General features: G+C 33.0%; 2 protein-coding genes across 7 annotated transcripts; both read right to left on the bottom strand.

Annotated features, from left to right (window-relative positions):
• Nucleotides 1–714: 714 nt before the first annotated feature.
• On the bottom strand, nucleotides 715–7,068 carry LOC113873793 (casein kinase 1-like protein 10). Of its 4 annotated transcripts, none has more exons than XM_027512108.1 (14): nucleotides 6,324–7,068; nucleotides 6,184–6,224; nucleotides 5,229–5,298; nucleotides 4,924–5,072; nucleotides 4,747–4,842; nucleotides 3,591–3,661; nucleotides 3,208–3,269; nucleotides 3,038–3,101; nucleotides 2,845–2,929; nucleotides 2,467–2,593; nucleotides 2,153–2,226; nucleotides 1,968–2,028; nucleotides 1,535–1,668; nucleotides 715–1,426 (listed from the first exon to the last, which is right to left on the bottom strand). In XM_027512108.1, exons 1-14 carry the CDS (start codon nucleotides 6,397–6,399, stop codon nucleotides 1,148–1,150), a joined length of 1,389 nt encoding a protein of 462 aa, XP_027367909.1. In that variant the 5' UTR covers nucleotides 6,400–7,068; the 3' UTR covers nucleotides 715–1,147. The 4 variants fall into 4 exon arrangements, with proteins under 4 accessions (XP_027367909.1, XP_027367910.1, XP_027367911.1 ...); XM_027512109.1 differs by having other exon boundaries at nucleotides 715–1,422; nucleotides 1,531–1,668; nucleotides 6,324–6,772; XM_027512110.1 differs by having other exon boundaries at nucleotides 715–1,411; nucleotides 6,324–6,772.
• Nucleotides 7,069–8,975: 1,907 nt separating this feature from the next.
• LOC113873792 (serine/threonine-protein kinase tricorner-like) lies at nucleotides 8,976–17,174 on the bottom strand. Of its 3 annotated transcripts, XM_027512106.1 has the most exons (15): nucleotides 16,973–17,174; nucleotides 16,627–16,817; nucleotides 15,710–16,078; nucleotides 15,222–15,396; nucleotides 14,267–14,350; nucleotides 13,940–14,181; nucleotides 13,597–13,816; nucleotides 13,206–13,285; nucleotides 13,004–13,088; nucleotides 12,296–12,427; nucleotides 12,091–12,204; nucleotides 11,943–11,990; nucleotides 11,249–11,333; nucleotides 10,174–10,230; nucleotides 9,092–9,507 (listed from the first exon to the last, which is right to left on the bottom strand). In XM_027512106.1, the coding sequence occupies exons 3-15, from the start codon at nucleotides 15,922–15,924 to the stop codon at nucleotides 9,407–9,409; spliced, it is 1,638 nt and encodes a 545-aa protein (XP_027367907.1). In that variant the 5' UTR covers nucleotides 15,925–16,078; nucleotides 16,627–16,817; nucleotides 16,973–17,174; the 3' UTR covers nucleotides 9,092–9,406. The 3 variants fall into 3 exon arrangements, with proteins under 3 accessions (XP_027367906.1, XP_027367907.1, XP_027367908.1); XM_027512105.1 differs by lacking the exon at nucleotides 16,627–16,817 and having other exon boundaries at nucleotides 8,976–9,507; XM_027512107.1 differs by lacking the exons at nucleotides 11,249–11,333; nucleotides 16,627–16,817 and having other exon boundaries at nucleotides 9,425–9,507.
• Between the last annotated feature and the right edge of the window lie 467 nt (nucleotides 17,175–17,641).

Below are 17,641 nucleotides of genomic sequence, written 5' to 3'. Positions count from 1 at the left end.
TTTAGTGTTTTTACTTTTAATGAAATTAGAAATTTTATGGTTATTTGTTAATAACATGAAAACTAAATATGTGTAAGTTCTATTAATAGTCTAAAAATATCAATTAAAAATTAAGCATGTTTTTAGAAGTAGTTCTTATATATATATATATATCACATGACCAACAAAAAAAAAACTTTTTTAAGATATTTGCAGTGATTATTGAGTGATGAGAGCTACCACAACATAAGCACCACGATCAGGATTCAAATCCGGAGTTTAATAATTTCTCAACATGTTTTTTGTTTGTCAACTGAACATTTTTTTGGTCAACTGGTTATCTCTTATTAGCTTCAATATCCCTCGTTCACTTGGACAAATCAAACGGAGATGAAGGATTTCAAAGCATGACTTGATTTGGAGAATTGGTGACGTGACTTGTTGCTACATTAGAACTTGATACATGTTGTCTCGACACGATTAAGAGTTACATTTATCAGATGTTGATGGGAGTGTCTAAAAATATTGTTCAAGGGATGTGACTTACCCTTGCAAGTTCTTCAACTCCATATTATTCTAATAATATGGGGATATCATTAGAATAAAAAAAATTAATTACGCCGAAACCTTTTATTTTAGAAGTTTGAGCAATTTTGCTCATTATGCAATGCTTTAAATCATTTGACTAATAGCACACATCACAGTCAAACTGGCTAAAAACCCGTCAATCTCTTTTTTCTCTTATTCATGATTGGGCCCAACAATTCCCTCCCTCAACGAACATTATAACAAAATAGTCGGGTATGACAAATGCATAAAAAGGGTGCAAAACTTGCAAAAGCATTTTTGCAGTTTCTTTTCCTTCTCTTCACCAGAAAAATAGAGAATGTGTTTATTACAAGTAGCCATATATTAACAACTTCCATAAGTAACAAACTGTCTCTTCACGTACGGGTCCATGTTGAAATAATCATGGACGAACATCCGAAGAGGTTTAAGAGGAGTCTGCCATAGCTCCATGAAGAAATTTCAATGAGCTTTAGCCTTTAAAGGACCCAACATTGGATGGAAATATACAGAGTAATCAACAAGTATGGACATCTCAAAGGGAAGTATCAGGGCAGAACTAAGACCCTTGACGCAAGAAGTCTACTGACCACACAGTTCTTCATTTCCTTTTTCCTGTACCAATTGACAGGAGTTCAAAGCTCTTTAGTGTATCATCGCGACCCCCTTTTGTCCCTGAAGCCCGAGTAAATGATGTTTTGGACTCAAAACCTGGTTGAATTCTCTGAGTTGTAGATAGCCGGCCACTGCTGGAGACCAATCGACTGGAACGGCTTTCGCTAGGCTCACCAGAAGAGCTAGGTCGGCTGCTTGACAAGACATGCTTTTTTGAGGAACTCCCGTTACGAGAAGAGCTACGAGGCCTCTCAGAATCAGCTCGCTAGAAAGGACAGATGTTGGGTAACAAAATGTAAAGAAGTATAAGCAGTCTTGTAATGAAGTTCAAAGCAATTCATACATAAAGAAAATATTGACTAAGGCTACTAACCACGTCTTTGGAGGATGGTATATCATCTGAAGACCTATGCCTAGAATGATCACCATACAGACCAAGCCCAGAGCCATTCCTTCTTGCAAATACCTCAACTGCACCAGAGTATCTATCCCGAATCTCTGGTCCCCCTAAAATATAGGTATAAATTCCTTAGTTGATGAAATTATTTTTCATGCAGTCTGTAAACTGAAATAATACACTACTTTTGTCCGCACAATTTACATGCACAAATTTTTAAAACAAGTGAAAATAGTCCATTTCAAAATGAATGATAAGAATAAAGCACATGGACATAAAGAATAATAAATAAAATTTAAGGATTATGAATATACAAGAAAACCAAACTATTCATCAGCATAGCATTAATTGCTACAGTTAGAAAAAAAAAAAAAAACAGATTTCACATCTTGCTGTAGAAGGAAAAAACCTGAAGGTCGTTCTATTCTCTCTCCAAATGGTCCTGGGCTTATAACTGGTTTCCCACTTGTCTGTTGAACCAAAAAGAAAGGGGATAAAAATATAAGAACCTCTACTTCTGATAGGAAAAAAAAAAAAACGAAACCACAAGTGTCTGTACACAAATGAAGATCACAATTATTAAGAAGTACTCACTCGGGCTCTGGAACTGGATCCAATTTGTGGATATTTCAATATAGTCCAATCAAATACATAGTCAAATTGATAGCCTGTAATAGCAAGATTTCAAAGCCTGAAAAAACTTTCACAATAAAACATTTAAGTTTGCCAATGCTAACCAGTACCCTTAGAGCTTTGGTTAAGGAATAAAAAGTGAAATTTTTTTTATTAAAAAGTGTTATTAGTGCACTCACCATGATTTTTAATTAAAACTTTATTATTGATTCCTTAACCAATGCCTCATGGGACTAGTTAGCAAGACCTTTAAGGTTTATTTACACAAAGTTAACCTTCTCGGATGAACAGGTCACGAAAAAGTCTTTTAAGATAAGAATAATCAGGCTTATCTTCAAATCGCAACGATCGGCAATAATGGAAGTATGATGTGAATTCTGATGGATATGACTTGCATAAGACCTGTTTTAGAAACTCTTACAATAAATTATTTGCAACAGATGAACATTGAAAAAGAATTAATTCATTGCTCAATAAATTGTACTTAGTTAATGAAAAATATAAACATGATTCAGAAAAATAGCAGTAGTAAACAAATTCTACTGACAATTAAATCAGGAAAAAAAAAAGTATTCCTCCTAAATGAATAAACAACAATGATTCTAATCATCAATACATTCATATAAAAGCTGCTAGAGAGCAAGCAATAATACCTCTATCGGTGTAAGCATCTTCTTTTCACTAATTTTGTCATACTTTTGCTTTTTAGTGCCAGCTTTCAAGCCTTGCCATGGAAGACTGGAAAACAATTGTCAAACTATGTTAAAATACAATACGAAAGATTATTGTAGAGATAAGAATCGCAGCTTTTCTGTTTATCAAAAAGAATCTAGCATTTCAATCAACCTTCCTCTCAAAAAGTACATGAGCACATAACCAAGCGATTCTAGATCATCTCTTCTGCTTTGTTCTGCAAATATGATCATGACAATATATGATTAATTTAGATCCCTTTTAAATTAAAAAAAATCTTATTGATCAGTAGCTGCAAGCCTGCAACAAATAGCCTCACTCACCAACTCCCAGATGAGTATTAACACTTGCATACCGAGCAGTTCCAGTGAGGTTTTTGTTTTCCCTGGAAAGAGAGTACCGTGACTATTCAGGAAAGAGTAGAACAGAAATGTGTAGGACAATAATTATTTTTCATATTAAAAGATATGGGTTTAGAGAATGACACATGAAGTACAGAGTTTTCAAGCACAATCATGCAGCAGGTGCAGATTTTTAGTTTTGGAAAATTATTTTGGATTTTGCTTCAGATCCAAAAATAGTAAAACTCAAGTTGCACCCACCAGTTTACCCCTAGAAAACCTGTTACTATTAGCAATCCCAAGGCCAGCCCCACAGTTATCATTATTCATTGTGGGTGTATGCCCAACAAAATCTCAAAATTTACCTGTAAGGAATATGCTTGTGTGTCTGAAGATCCCGATACTTTTTTGCAAGGCCATAATCAATTATGTATACCTACAATGCATAAAAAGTCAGAAATTTTGAAAATTTCAGTTATTGTCTCTCAAGTATAACTGGCATCCAAGCATCTTATTTTAGTCCTTGGAATTTCATCTCTCAAGGCTACTCTACCTGTAAGTCTTTGCTCTCCATGAAGGTGGGGAACAGTTCTTACATTCAATTTTCAGAGGACCTATGCATAGAAGATGTTCCTTTTGCTTGTGTCTTTCCAAGCCCTTAACATCATTATTTTTCACACAATTCTCCTATTCACTGATTTTACAGAGTCCGGGTTTTGTCTTCTCACCCAGATAAAACGATTTGGTTCCTTAATCATTCTAGGTAATTATCATGTAAATCATTTTTCTCAGTTCCTCTCTCATTCATAGAATTGGAATACTTTTTTTGGTGATAAACCGTTGTGGAAATCCGGAGCTCCCTCTAAGGTTAAATGTTTTATCCGTACTAGTTCAACTTAGTAAGATTAATACCAACAGGTTGACAGACACATAAAGCTCTTTCCTCTTATGCGTGTATCATTATCGTACAAATTTGGCAAGGAATCTGTACTTCAGATCATCCATTCATTGTTGGTGCAAAGCTTGTGGCCTTTTTATGAGGTTTATTTTCTAACAAATTTGTTGAGGGAATTTGTTACAATAATCTTCCATTTTTTTCATGTTTGTTTTATGTTTTGTTCTTTTGTTGAGGAGGATTCCTTATCCTCCTCACATTTTTTTCCCTTTTCATCTGAATGATATGATTTTCTTTTTTTGTGAAATAGAAATGTGATTATGATTAATTAAATAATAACAATATAAAAGCCATGTTATATAGGTATTAGGCATGAAAAAGTAAGTTAAGCTTATATACACTTTTATGGCATTCAAGTTCTGAATAATAAGCTGACACCATCGAATGGCTACCATACACTACAGATTATTAGGAATTTACAACAACATTGAAGTCTCCATATTTCCACTAATGTGAATAAAACCTTCTGATGATAATCTTGAATCAAAACTGCAACTAATTCAGAATACAAGACGCATAAACACTGAACCAGATAAGGCTAAATTCAAATAAAACACACAAGATACCTGATTTGCCTTTCGGCCCAATCCCATTAAAAAGTTGTCAGGCTTTATATCACGATGCAGAAAACCCCGGGAGTGCATGTACTCAACTCTGTTTATCTAGGTAAACCAAATTGAAGATAAAAGTAAAAAACAGCAGTTGACTGTTTAAAGGGTTTCTTGAATTAAAGTCATACTTACAAGCTGATCTGCGAGCATCAGAACTGTTTTCAGGGAGAATTTCCTATTGCAATAATTAAACAAGTCTTCAAGACTTGGTCCAAGAAGGTCAATAACCATGACATTGTAGTCACCCTCAACTCCAAACCATTTTAGATGGGGAATACCAGCTTCAAAAAAGAAAAGAAAAATAAAAAATGAATACACTACTCAGACAAGCTTATAGACTAATTTTACTTTATGACAGTAAAGTAAACAAAACATGTCTTGCTCTTGCCTACGAGAAAAGAAGTCAAATAAGTATACATTAGAAACTGAAAACTTACTTCCCCCTTGAAGAAGCATATACAATTTTGACTCATAGTGAAGTTGGGGATGCTTGGTCTTCACAGATTCCTGATAAACAGAGGAAGAAAATGAAAATCTGCAATAACTTAACTTTGAAATAGCCATAACATATTATCAAAAAACAAAGGTTGATTCATTGATTACACTACAGATCAAAATACCTGTATTACATTACATACTACAGCAAATAATCTATGAGCAAAAATAAAAGTTACAAAGTACAATGCAAGACTTGCATTTAGATTTAAAGCAAACTAACTTTGAGACACATCACCAGTTTTTTAAAAGGTCAAGCTAACAAAAAAATAAGATGCTGGCTTAACATATGTGCACTAATATTGAAGTATGAAACATGGAAATAAAGTATAAAAATCAAATCTTATAATATAATGTTTTTTTCCACCTCTGTCTATATATATACAAATTGAGTCTGATAATCATACAACATAATGCATATTTTGGTACATTATTTATAATTATTGAATAGTATCTGATCATGTCTACAAAGAGCATTTGACCTTACAATTTATTAGTGTATCTCTGGGATTTTGACTGAAGTCGTATGTCACAAAGGAATCTGCCAATCTCCTTTTTAAGTTTTTCATCATCAACAATTTCAGCTCACAGTTATCCTAAAACTCTCTTTCTTCTAAAGGTAACGTCTCAGTAACATGCAGCACAAGAAATTAGTACAATATCTGCAAATATTCCCCTAGGTCCCAGCTGAAGGTCAAGTAACCAGAAAACAAAAGCACAGCTACTAAATTCTTAGCCTTAATGACATATGCCTAATGTTCAACAAATAGCGAATACCAATCACTCCACTTCCACAGCAACAATATGCATCTATGCACTATAAAAAACAAAATAAAAATAAAATATCAAACATTTACCATTCCCAGACACCCAATAGAATTCAATAATTACACTCACCAGCTTGACAGCCACTTCCTCTCCACTTTGTACATTAACACCTGAAATAAACAAAAGCACCAGCAGACCAATATAGGTGTCAAGTCCAAATCATTTAAAGTCAACAATGCTACCAAACTAAGACTCGATTAGGTAAATACCTAAATAAAGTTCTCCAAACGATCCACTCCCAATCTTCCTCCCAAGCTTGAATTTTCCACCAATAACATGATCCATGATTACAAACTCAATCTCTCGATCCTTGCTAAATTACAAAAACACTCTACTACATAAATCAATTAAAAAAGAACTTGGCCTGTTCCAAGTGTCTCATCAACGATTTTTCTTTATATACGGCATAATCTCAGATCCAATGAGATTTAACATTAACATAGAGATCCGAAAGAATCTTTAATGGCCCAAAAATTAAGGCTATGCTAATCTCAATACCTCAAAAATAAATAAATAAAGAGGTTAAAAGAACTTTTGATCAATGAAAATAAGATCAAGAACAAGAATCTACAAAACACCCATTGCTCGGTGAATCGAAGCACAATCGCGATTCTGGGGTCAATCAAAAAACCTACTTTTCCTCTTCTTCGGAGAAAAGAGCTAACAGTAAGTAGATAAACTATATTGTGCTCTACAATAGTGAATACAGTGAAAGATAGCAACAATGTAGAAAGTGGATGAAGAAGGAAGAGAAATATAATGGGTGTACGATATTCTCAGCCGGATATAGGTAATGGATTTAGCATCCCCTTTCGGATCTGTCTTTCAGGACACGTAGCGAATTTTCTAGGAAAATTTTGAAATCCAACAAAAGAAAAGAAAAGAAATTGGGAATGTGGGATGAGAGATAAAGAGAAAATAGAAAGAAAAGGTGATGTAATAAGGTTGGAGGAGGAAGAAAATGGACGACTAGTGTTACCATATTATATTATTCTTTTATTGTTTATTTTACTTTTTATATAAAACGCCTTTGGACCTTTGGCTGTGTTTTTTATTGTATGATTAAGATTTCTTTTGCCTTCCACGATTTTGCCTTGCTGGGTCCTTTTTTTTCCTTTGCTTTGCTTTGCTGGGTCTTTTTCATATATTGGTCGTGTTAAGTTTTGATTTAATGTCATACTTATTGTTATATTGATTTGTTTTGTAATTTGTTATTACATTATTATAAATTATAATAATTTCATCCCATTTTATATATAATTCTACTTTAATTTTACCACCTTCTTATGACATGTGTATCTTAATGGCTATGCGCAAATCGCTATTCTATTGTAACAAACGGGCAAACGGCTAATTAAGGGATAGGTTGTTTTCTAAACTCAATAGTTGTGGAGCTATCACTTTTCGTGTTTCTATTAAGTTGTTACATCCCTTTCTCAATGCATGTTTGTTTTGTTTTCAAAATCGAGTTACAATTCTATTAGAATGATAGTTTATTAAAAAATAAAATAAAAAACTATTCTACCATAACTCGGTTACGGTAAAAATCCAAATAAATAATTAATTAAAGATGAAAATTCATCATTTAAAGTTTTTAAACAAAAAAATATTATATATTAGCAAAAATCATTGAATAATTTATTGATATTTATATCACTCTAGTTAACAAGAAGTAAGTCGATGAATCATCAAATAGTTATATAAAATTATTTAGTTCAAATTCAATCATAATTTAGTCTACATAAATGCATAAAAAAATTATATAATTTGTTAACATGGTAGAAATGTTCAACACATAATTGTTTGTTAATATTTTAACATGCTCTCGTGAATTAGCAAGTTGTTACAAGGTATTATTCGCTTAACGTATGGAGTTAAACAGAGCAAATAAAAAGAAATACTGATTGAGATAGATTATTAATACAAAACTTAGCTCACATTAGTGTAACTAAACATGTTAAAGTGTTAACTTAAAAAATTCTATTAGTATTGTGTATTCTTATTATTGAATTGACATATCTATCAGTAAGTCGATGTCTAATTATATGTTTGGTTATGTGATCTTTAACATTAGGCACATTCATGTATACGTCTTGAAACTTCTGTATTTCAAAGTATACAGCACATCTAACGTGACAATAAATAATTTAAATAGAGTGTTCTTGATGTATATTTATTAATACATGTATATGTCATTGAAAAAATCTGTACAAAAAAAAGGAGCAAGCTAATATTTTTCAGTCCCATTTTTGAAGATTTATGTGGTTAGTGTGAAATAACTGTATCAATGTCATTTGTCATTCTACTTTTTCTCGTAAGCTCGTGACTAATAACAGTGTTAATATTATATTATTGCAGGCATGTCATTAATGACATGACTAAAATACTCCTTTTAAAAGTGTTCAAGTTAGTTTTAAATCTGATTATTTGAACAATTGATAATTGATATCTCATCCTCAATAGACTTCAGGCAGAGATTCGTTCAACAGATTGCAAATGGTTTATTTTTCTTGCAATTCAATGTTAAATACTTCTTTAGTAATATACAGCAGCACAGAAATACAAGGAACTGATACTTGAAGTGTAAGAATTCCAAGCTATATTACCGTACAACGTTTCCATTTCCTTTATTTATTTGCCCACGAATCCTCATTCTAACAATTCACGCTCTTCCTATCTATTTACGAGCTTGTTAATAATTTCATACACAAGCATTACTAATAGGCTGAACTTCAGGCTTTTGTTTCATATCTCCATTTCTTAACAATTTGTAGTAATACATATTTTATCATGAAGAAATGAGAAAAACGCAAAAATAAAACGTGGCATCAAATAAAGAAAAGAAAGTGAGGATAAGTGTGATTTGTAAATATTACTTGTTGGATTTAGATAAGAAAGAAAACGTTACCTTACAAGCTAATGAACCTCTACATGATAGTAAAAGAATGTGAGAATAGCACATCCTTGTGAGCACATCAGCAGTAATTTGATTACAAGAATAACTTGGATACTTAACACATTGCAGCTTGATAAATGGTGAACAAAAGAATACACCACCAAACAAAAATGTAAAGAATATATACCTTCAAAGATTTTTCTACATAGACAAATATCCCAGTAAACCCAAAACCCATCTATCCAATACCACAAAGTTTAAGAGCCTTCGCTCCCATAACTATCCACACCAAACTAACAAAAGAATGTGGGAAAGACTAAAACAATCAGTATTCAACCCGGCATTTGGTTGTCTCAATGGCCATCTAAAAATCTGGTAAAATATTATTGGATTGGATCATTGTGATTCACTTTTCTCAGGAACTTCAGGTTGGGTAGGTAAGAGTTTTAAGAAGCTCCCATGGACAGGTTGATTGGCAGCCGTAGCCGATTCATCATCTGTAGCACATAATTAGCCCACTTATTAATGACAAGACGGTTAAAATTTTCTACCTTTTGTGTTTCAATGTTAAGTAGCTGTTGTTTCTCTATATGTAACCCTAGAATCAAGATATCTTTGCTTTTTGCTCTGAAGTTAAGTGTTAAACATCAATAATGATATAGATTTATCGTACAAAGCAACATGAATTTCCAATTCCAATAGTTCTACATAGTTCTTTTTATCTTTGATCCATGATTCAATGAGAGTTACCTTAAGCCAGTAGTATAACATATATTGTTGATGTTTTCCCAGGATCGCTGATCTATTACTTGAGTTAACGCAAGTCTTTTTTTGTGATGTTTTATTATCATTAATTTTTAAATTGTCTCCAGATAAAAGAGATTTAATCTTCTAAAATTTTAGAGATATGAGAAGCTACCCTGTTATCCCATGTAGAAGGATGTATAGTTCTACGAAGGAGCCATTGGTATCAAAGCCTGACTTAAAGGTGAACTGAACCACTAGGATCTTTAAGCAAATCAACAATCAAGATACTGATAAAGGTGAACAATCACACCCTGACTTAAAGGTGAACTGAACCACTAGGATCTTTAAGCAAATCAACAATCAAGATACTGATAAAGTAGTGGGTAAAAGGCACAAAACATTAAGCATATGCTTACCAAATAGGCTCTTAATAGATGGTCGCTTAGTTCTTGTGCTCTTCTTCTTCAATTCAGCTGTTAAGGTAGCACATATCCAAATTATTTGTGAAGATCAATGCAATAATGGATCAATTAGGAAAAGAACAATAAATTGGGGGGGGGGGGGGGTCTGAATACAATATATACTTCATAAGCATCAAATGCAATAGAAGAACTGCACAACTGCAGTAAATGGAAGGAAGTAATAAAGGTATTTGAAAGGGGTAGCAATAACACACATACTTTTCTTTCTTTAGTAAGCTGCACCAATTTTTTTTCCCGAAGACATGTTGCATTAAAGGCCTTCATAAAATGGGTTTAAATAAGCTGAAAACTGTTGATAAAACTTAAGAAAGTAGACACCAGTAGGTTAATGTGCGGTAACTCTTATTTGTAATTAGTTATGACATGCTAGTTGAAGACTCATTAGTAGTTAGTTAAAATAAGTTACCCATTAGTTTTTACATTAGTGAGTTAGTTTGAAGAAGGCCTGTTGCCTATAAATAAGAGGGGAGATTAGAGAGGAAGATAAGGTGATTTGTGAGAGGAAATTGGGGCATTTATGGCATTGGGACATGCAGATCGTCAAAGTTCTGCAGTGAGTGTTTTGTAATTGGGATTCATCCCCAATTCTTCTTAATAAGATACCTTGTTCCTATCAGTGAATTAATAGAAAGTAAAATATACTTGCACAAACTATGTACTGTATGTGCACAATCTGGAACATTTAAGATAAGTTACAGTTGAAGAGTGTGTGTGTAAGTTTATCACAGTACACTACTCAGAAAGGTATTCCATCACCTAGCAATAAAAATTACATGTTCTGCCACACATATGAAGCTCAATTTGACAATGTTGAAGTGAAACAAAATTGATAGAGCATAGCGCCTTCAAAGATTCACAAATGTTACTGATGAAAAAGAATCTAAGAGTATTGGATGCAATATATTAAAGAGGAATTTTCTTATTATAAAATGAAAATGATGAAAATGAGAAGAAATGGTTTTAACAAAACAACAGCAAGAAATAAATACAATAATGAAATTGTACAAACCAATTCCAGGTAGTTGCTCATCATTCACAATTTCGAAGTTCTTATATGTGTAACCAACAAAGTTAACATCTTTAGATGACAGCATCTGCAGAAAATAACACATCAAATTACAAACCCAGACTTAAACAAGTACATGTTCCTCATCAACACTGATGATTCAGAAATTCCAATGAAGAGGTATTTGTATTCAGAGTTAATGTTACTAAACCTGGGTAATATTCTAGTCTCATCTAAAGTAAATCAATTCATCTACCAACGTTTAGGGTTCGATAAATAGCATGCTACAAGCATATCAACAAAAGTGATCCAAAGACAACTAACAAATTAACCTAATGAAAGGTAGTCAAACCATTCAAAGGCCTTTCTTATTACATGGCATGTTCTATGTCCAAGATATTTATTGTTTCATAAAATGCAGAAACCAATGTAGATGAGCAATAAACAAATACTAGATAGATAACATAAAACTGGAAAAAAGAAAAAAGAAACACAGGTGCATATGACAGCATATTACGCCTTTCATACAGAACCCCAATAATCTCCCGATGTATCACTTAAGGTTCAAAGAAGAAGAAATGGGCTACTGAAGAGCCCACATAGGAAAAATCATGCCAATTAAATTAACAATGGCACGACTGCAGCAGCTTCCTATAGCACACCAACAACATACAAAATTTCAATAACAAGAACTAACCTTTCTCCATGGACCTGATTTTGAGGAAGGTTGAGTTTGGTTGTCCACCTATAGATCATCAGTAAATCAATATCAAGCAGCATGATACTCATTAGAAACATCAGAAAAACCTCTTCTATATCCTTTAAAATAAACATACATAATATACCTCTTCAAACTTCTCAAAATTTTGAGTATCTAATTCATCATTGACCTCAGGAATAAAAGCAGCTTTCATTTGGTACAATTTTTCCCATTCAATACCTTTGAACCATCGGTGGGCCTGGAAATAATAGACCAGCCAGCTATGTTGTTAATATGTAACTGTAACCCAAAGAATGTCATAGAATTCAGAAAAGAACACCGCACATCACCTTTATTTCATCAGCCCCTTTGGTTCCAAGCCTCTGGTCCACATTACATAGGAGTCTACAAATAAGATCCTTTGCCTCTGCAGATAGTTTAGCTTCTTCTGGAAATTTTAAATGAGTTCTCCAATTTACTATCTGCAAATTTGAAGGTACGAGATACAATATGCTCATAATTGTTGAAGATAAATAAAAAAGATATACAGTAAGTATTAATAACTAAGACATGCTGTCTATTACTACAAAATATCAATGATGGTCAAAAGAAGAATAGGCCAAATATATATTGAGTAACGATTTTGCTCCTCTAAAATGAGGGAATGTGCAAAGTGAGAAAGTGAAGCTTTATCCACCATTGATTTGAATTAAACTATTTTATAAACATAACTAACTTTAAACCAATGGTGGTTAACCTACACTCGCTCACTTAACACATCCCTTTAGAGGAGTTAAATCCTGTGAGCAAAAAGATGCAATTCTCAACAACAGTAAATTGGGCAAACACCACTTTTTTTTTCACACAAAGCAGGCAAAATACCAATGATAAGGTCATAAAGAATCTTGGTAATTTCTACCTAGCATTCACATGTAATTTAGCAATATAAGCTTTCCCTAAACACAGCCAGAGTTCAATGAACTCAAAGTCCTACTTGCATTTAATCTCAATCCATACAATATCCATTCTAGTTTATCATCAGTTGATCCAGACATTACCTTTCTGCAAGTCAACATTGGTTCATCTGAATAAAAGGGTGGATACCCAACTAGCATCTCATACATTATCGCTCCCAGAGACCACCTGGAAGTATTAACACAATCTGATCAGAATATACTGAAAGAGATGAAGTATATAAAAACCAAGAGAACTTCAATGTATTTTTGGATAGGAAAATTTGACAAAGGCATTAGATAATACCAATCACATTCCATGCCATATCCTTTCTTGAGAAGAACTTCAGGGGCAATATAGTCAGGTGTTCCAACTGTAGAATAGGCCTGCAGTATTGCAAAGAGAGAAAAGCTTCAAATTCCTTAAATCTTGAGTCATCATGTGATCATTGAAAAAATTAAAATTAAAAAAAAGTAAACAACCTAGACAAAGCAGAAGTCAGAAAAAGTGGTCATCGAATGTAAATACACAACACAATAAGAATATCTATTAAGAACAAGTAATCTAACACTTAACAATACATAATATGCATAGTTTAGTTTGTCAGTTAATAGGCCAAGAAATAAATCTAACTGTTAACCTGAAAGTTCATAAGGAATAAGGCAGTCAGGCTGTTTATGTATATTGAACAACTTACAAGCATTCGCCTATTTTTCTGCCAATGCTGCAGCTGCTCCTGTTGGCTTCTTTTAGGAGCCACAGGGCGTCCATCACTCTGAAGGCCTCCACTTCTGTTGCTTCCAATAGAGAAGTCCTTTTCCTGAAGATTACTGCAGTCTAGTGGTTTACATAATCCAAAGTCTGATAATTTCATGTGACCATTTCTATCTAGCAGCAAGTTGTCAGGCTTGATATCTCTGGAATGCATATCCAAGTCAGAATATCATATCTTTTTTTATGTGCAAGAAACAATTCCACTGTATGACTAGTACAATAAGATTTTCCACAATGTAACATTATTATTCGCAGCTTGAGCTAACCTATGAATATAATTATGTTTATGAATTGACTCTATAGCTAGGACAGTCTCCCCAACATAGAACCTAGCCTCATCCTCTGTCAGTATATCCTTCCGCATGAGCAATGTCATCATATCCCCACCAGGTAGATACTCCATTATGAGATATAAATACTCTTCATCCTGAAAGGAATAATAAAGCTTTACAATGCAATTGCTGTCAACTTCTGCAAGTAGGTTCCTCTCAGCTTTTACATGTTCGACCTAAACAAGGATAAAAAGTAACCAGTGAGTATAATAAGACAATATTCATTTTAACAATGAGATGAAGTGCTGATGATTTCATTACTTGGCCTCTGCGAAGCATCTCTGATTTCTTAAGCTTCTTCATAGCATATACATGACCAGTTGCCTTCTCCCGGCAGACTCTAACCTATACAAAAGAAAAAAATTACAAAAGTCAAATAATCTGACAATTTTTGTATGAGTTCAAAAGTATTATAGTTACACTTACAAATGCTACTAGAAACCTGAGTATTGCAGCTAGAGAATAAGAAAAATCATTACTAGCAGACAAAGAGTTTTCACAATCAATATACTAGTCTCCAATCAGACCTGATAAAGCCCCAGTGATGGAAATAGATAGTCTATGACAGAAACAGCTAAGAAACAAGCCAAGGACCCAAGGTTTCTTTACAAGTGGAATCATTCATAAATTTGCTATTATAATTCACAGCTTAACTAGCAACAAAAATCAAATACCAAGTTAACCCAGACAGTAAAATTAGTGATTCTGAACTGTAAACCTCCACTATTGCTGCCAATTTTCAAATGTAAACATTCACTGCCACAAACAATTTTGAGGTGCTACTTCTCCATAGGTGGCAGACCCTAACCTATGTCTTGAATCTACAGTTCTCCACCACAAGCATTATAATTTGTAGAATACGTATCAGACTCCAACAGCTAAAGTAGTTGCCAATACTCTTAATAAAATTAGAAAAACTTTGAACTCCCATACTCATTAACAACCAAGACAAAAAAAATCCCAGAATGATGTGAATGCCAATGAAAAGAAAATAGTTGAATTTAGATATTTGGTTTTGATCAACATCTCCCCTCCTCACACATACATATCATTCAATCCCTTTTATTTATTTGAGGAAAATAGTAATGCTATCAGTATTCAGTATCACCAAGAATTGAGTCTGCAATATTAAGATAAATATGAGTAAGGACAAAGTAACATATGGGATATATAAAAAAAATAGTTTTACTTTAATGAAAATAAAGGTAGACTATACCTCCCCAAATGCACCCTTTCCTATCATAGTCAGGGGCTCAAAATCATCAGCCCCCATCTTATGTCTCTGAAGGCGCATGTATTCCCTCTCCTTTTTCTCAAAGTACTTAAGCAAGTTGTTCTGCTCTTCCTCAGAGACTTCAGCATCAGCCAACTTTTTTTCTAGCATATTACGTCTGCAAGAATAATGTGTTTAGTCTTAATAAATACTTACAACAATTTCAACCTGCAAAAGTTAATTGCACATAATCTATAACAGCACATCAGAGACAATATAGGTCAATATGTCAAGAATATCATACAATATTTTCCAATATCAAAGAATATTAGTTGACACCTTATGTGGCTAGGACAACAAAAAGCAAGGACATTAAAGAAATCAGATGACTATAAGTATTTTCAAACAAATACTGGACATGGTACAAAACTCATCAGTAACTTTAGATTGCACTATCATAATGACCAAAATATAAGTTAAAGTAAATGTACCGTTCTTTTCTCTCCTGCAGGTCCTTCATCTGTTTCTTATAATGATTTTCTATGTACTGCTTTGCAGCTGCAACCTTCTGTTTAGTCACGTTTGAAGGTGCTTCTTCATTTGTTGGGGGTTTTGACCCTTCTTTTGCAAAGCCAGTAGTTTCCTTGTTTTTTGAAGACTGTGTTTTGTCCTTTGGCTTGAACTTATTAAACCAGCACCTATCCATTTTTTTAAGATCTTAAGCCTGGTGTGTTATATGTTCTATTTCACCAGCCACTAAAGATTAGAAGTTTTCTCAACCAAGAACCTCATTTTTCCAGCACTGAAAATCAAGAACCCATAGTTCACCAAACGAATCCAAGGCACACTAACTCTTAATTCTGCCAAATACAAAAAAAAAAAAAAAAAGGCAATCAATCAACAAATTTACGCTGTCAGCCATATTATCTTAGCTGATCATAAAAATACTCTAGAATTATTAAATTGGAAGTAAACAAGTGGATACTGACAATGCAAATAAACTAAAAGAAATTTAAGAGATCATCTGGTGTTAGAATAAAAAAAATACAACACAAAGAACACAAAGGGGGGAAAAGGTGATGATAAATAATCTAAAGTCTAGATAAATTATCAGAGCAACTGAGTAAATGCGGTACTAAGAATGTAATTAAACCTAGACATTGCAAAAGTGGAACAATCTGCCATAAAGTTCACAAAATGCAAATCATCTAAGATCCTGTTTAGCAGCAAATTTAGGCGTAAAAAATGTTGATCAAATTTGCAATGTTTGAAAACTACTGGAAATAAACTAATCATTCTCTGTTTAGTTCAAAACAGTTTAATCGCAAAATTGAACCAAAAGTAAGCTTTTAGATTTCCCAAAAAGCCTAAAACAACAACGAAACCATGGAATTCAAAGCTTCAGTACCAATCTTCAGTCCAAACAGCGATCCCCACACGCTGATCAAGCACACTCAATTGCACACAGTACAAGTCAAATCCCTTAAATGGGTAAACAGAAACAAGGTCAAATTACAATCTTGAGCAATGAACAACCACAGTGACCCCATCACCATCACCAACGAAAAAATTTGACTTTCACTTCACTTCTCATATCTCCTAACCAACCAAACACAAACCCAAAAGACAAAAATTCAAATTGAAGATATCCTTCATCGAAATCAAAATCAAAACGAATCAAGCAACACTAGTACAAGCAAACCAACATGGAATTTGCGTTGATAAAGCAAAAGGGTGTGTTAGAAGAGAAAAACCTCAAATTTTGAGAGGAATCAGAAGGTTGTGGCATGTGGGAGTGGAAGGAGTGAGTGTGATAGACAAAGAAAGTGTAGAGAGAGAAATGAAAGAGCCGAGATTATCGGTGTGAAGAAAGAAGGCGGAGAGAGAGAGAGAAAGAGAGAGGACCACTTTGCGATCATCATTTCCATGCCCCATTCATTCCCTCGTTTACTCCTTTTTTTTACTTTTTATTTTTATTTTTAAATGTTTAAAGTTGGAAAGCACTTTATAATATTATTTTCTATTAACAAATTGGAAACCACTTCATTATCTCTCCTTTTTGCTATTTTTTTCCTAATAAAATCTCACACTCTTTATTTCTAGCTATCAAAATTTATATATACACAGCCAATTCAGATTTTTTTAATTAGATTAATTTTACAAATTCGCCATATGATTTTTTTTTAATTTTTATAAATGTTTAAATTAAAATGTCGATATTGATATACGTTAAAAAAATATTCTTTATTTTTTTAGACTAACGATTATGATTCATCTTATATTTTAAAGATTACAAAATATTAACATTTTTTTAATTAAATGATTAATTTAACTATCCACTTACATTGGTAACAATTATTTTATATATAAAAGAGGATACTAAATTCTCTCAATTATAAAAAGTATTATAGATTTTTTCTTAA

Source organism: Abrus precatorius, unplaced genomic scaffold (assembly GCF_003935025.1).
Source record: "Abrus precatorius isolate BTA unplaced genomic scaffold, Abrus_2018 Scaffold7, whole genome shotgun sequence".
In the NCBI taxonomy this organism is placed as follows: Eukaryota; Viridiplantae; Streptophyta; class Magnoliopsida; order Fabales; family Fabaceae; genus Abrus; species Abrus precatorius.
Note: the sequence above shows the minus strand (reverse complement) of the source record. Positions and strands in the feature narration are given on the sequence as shown.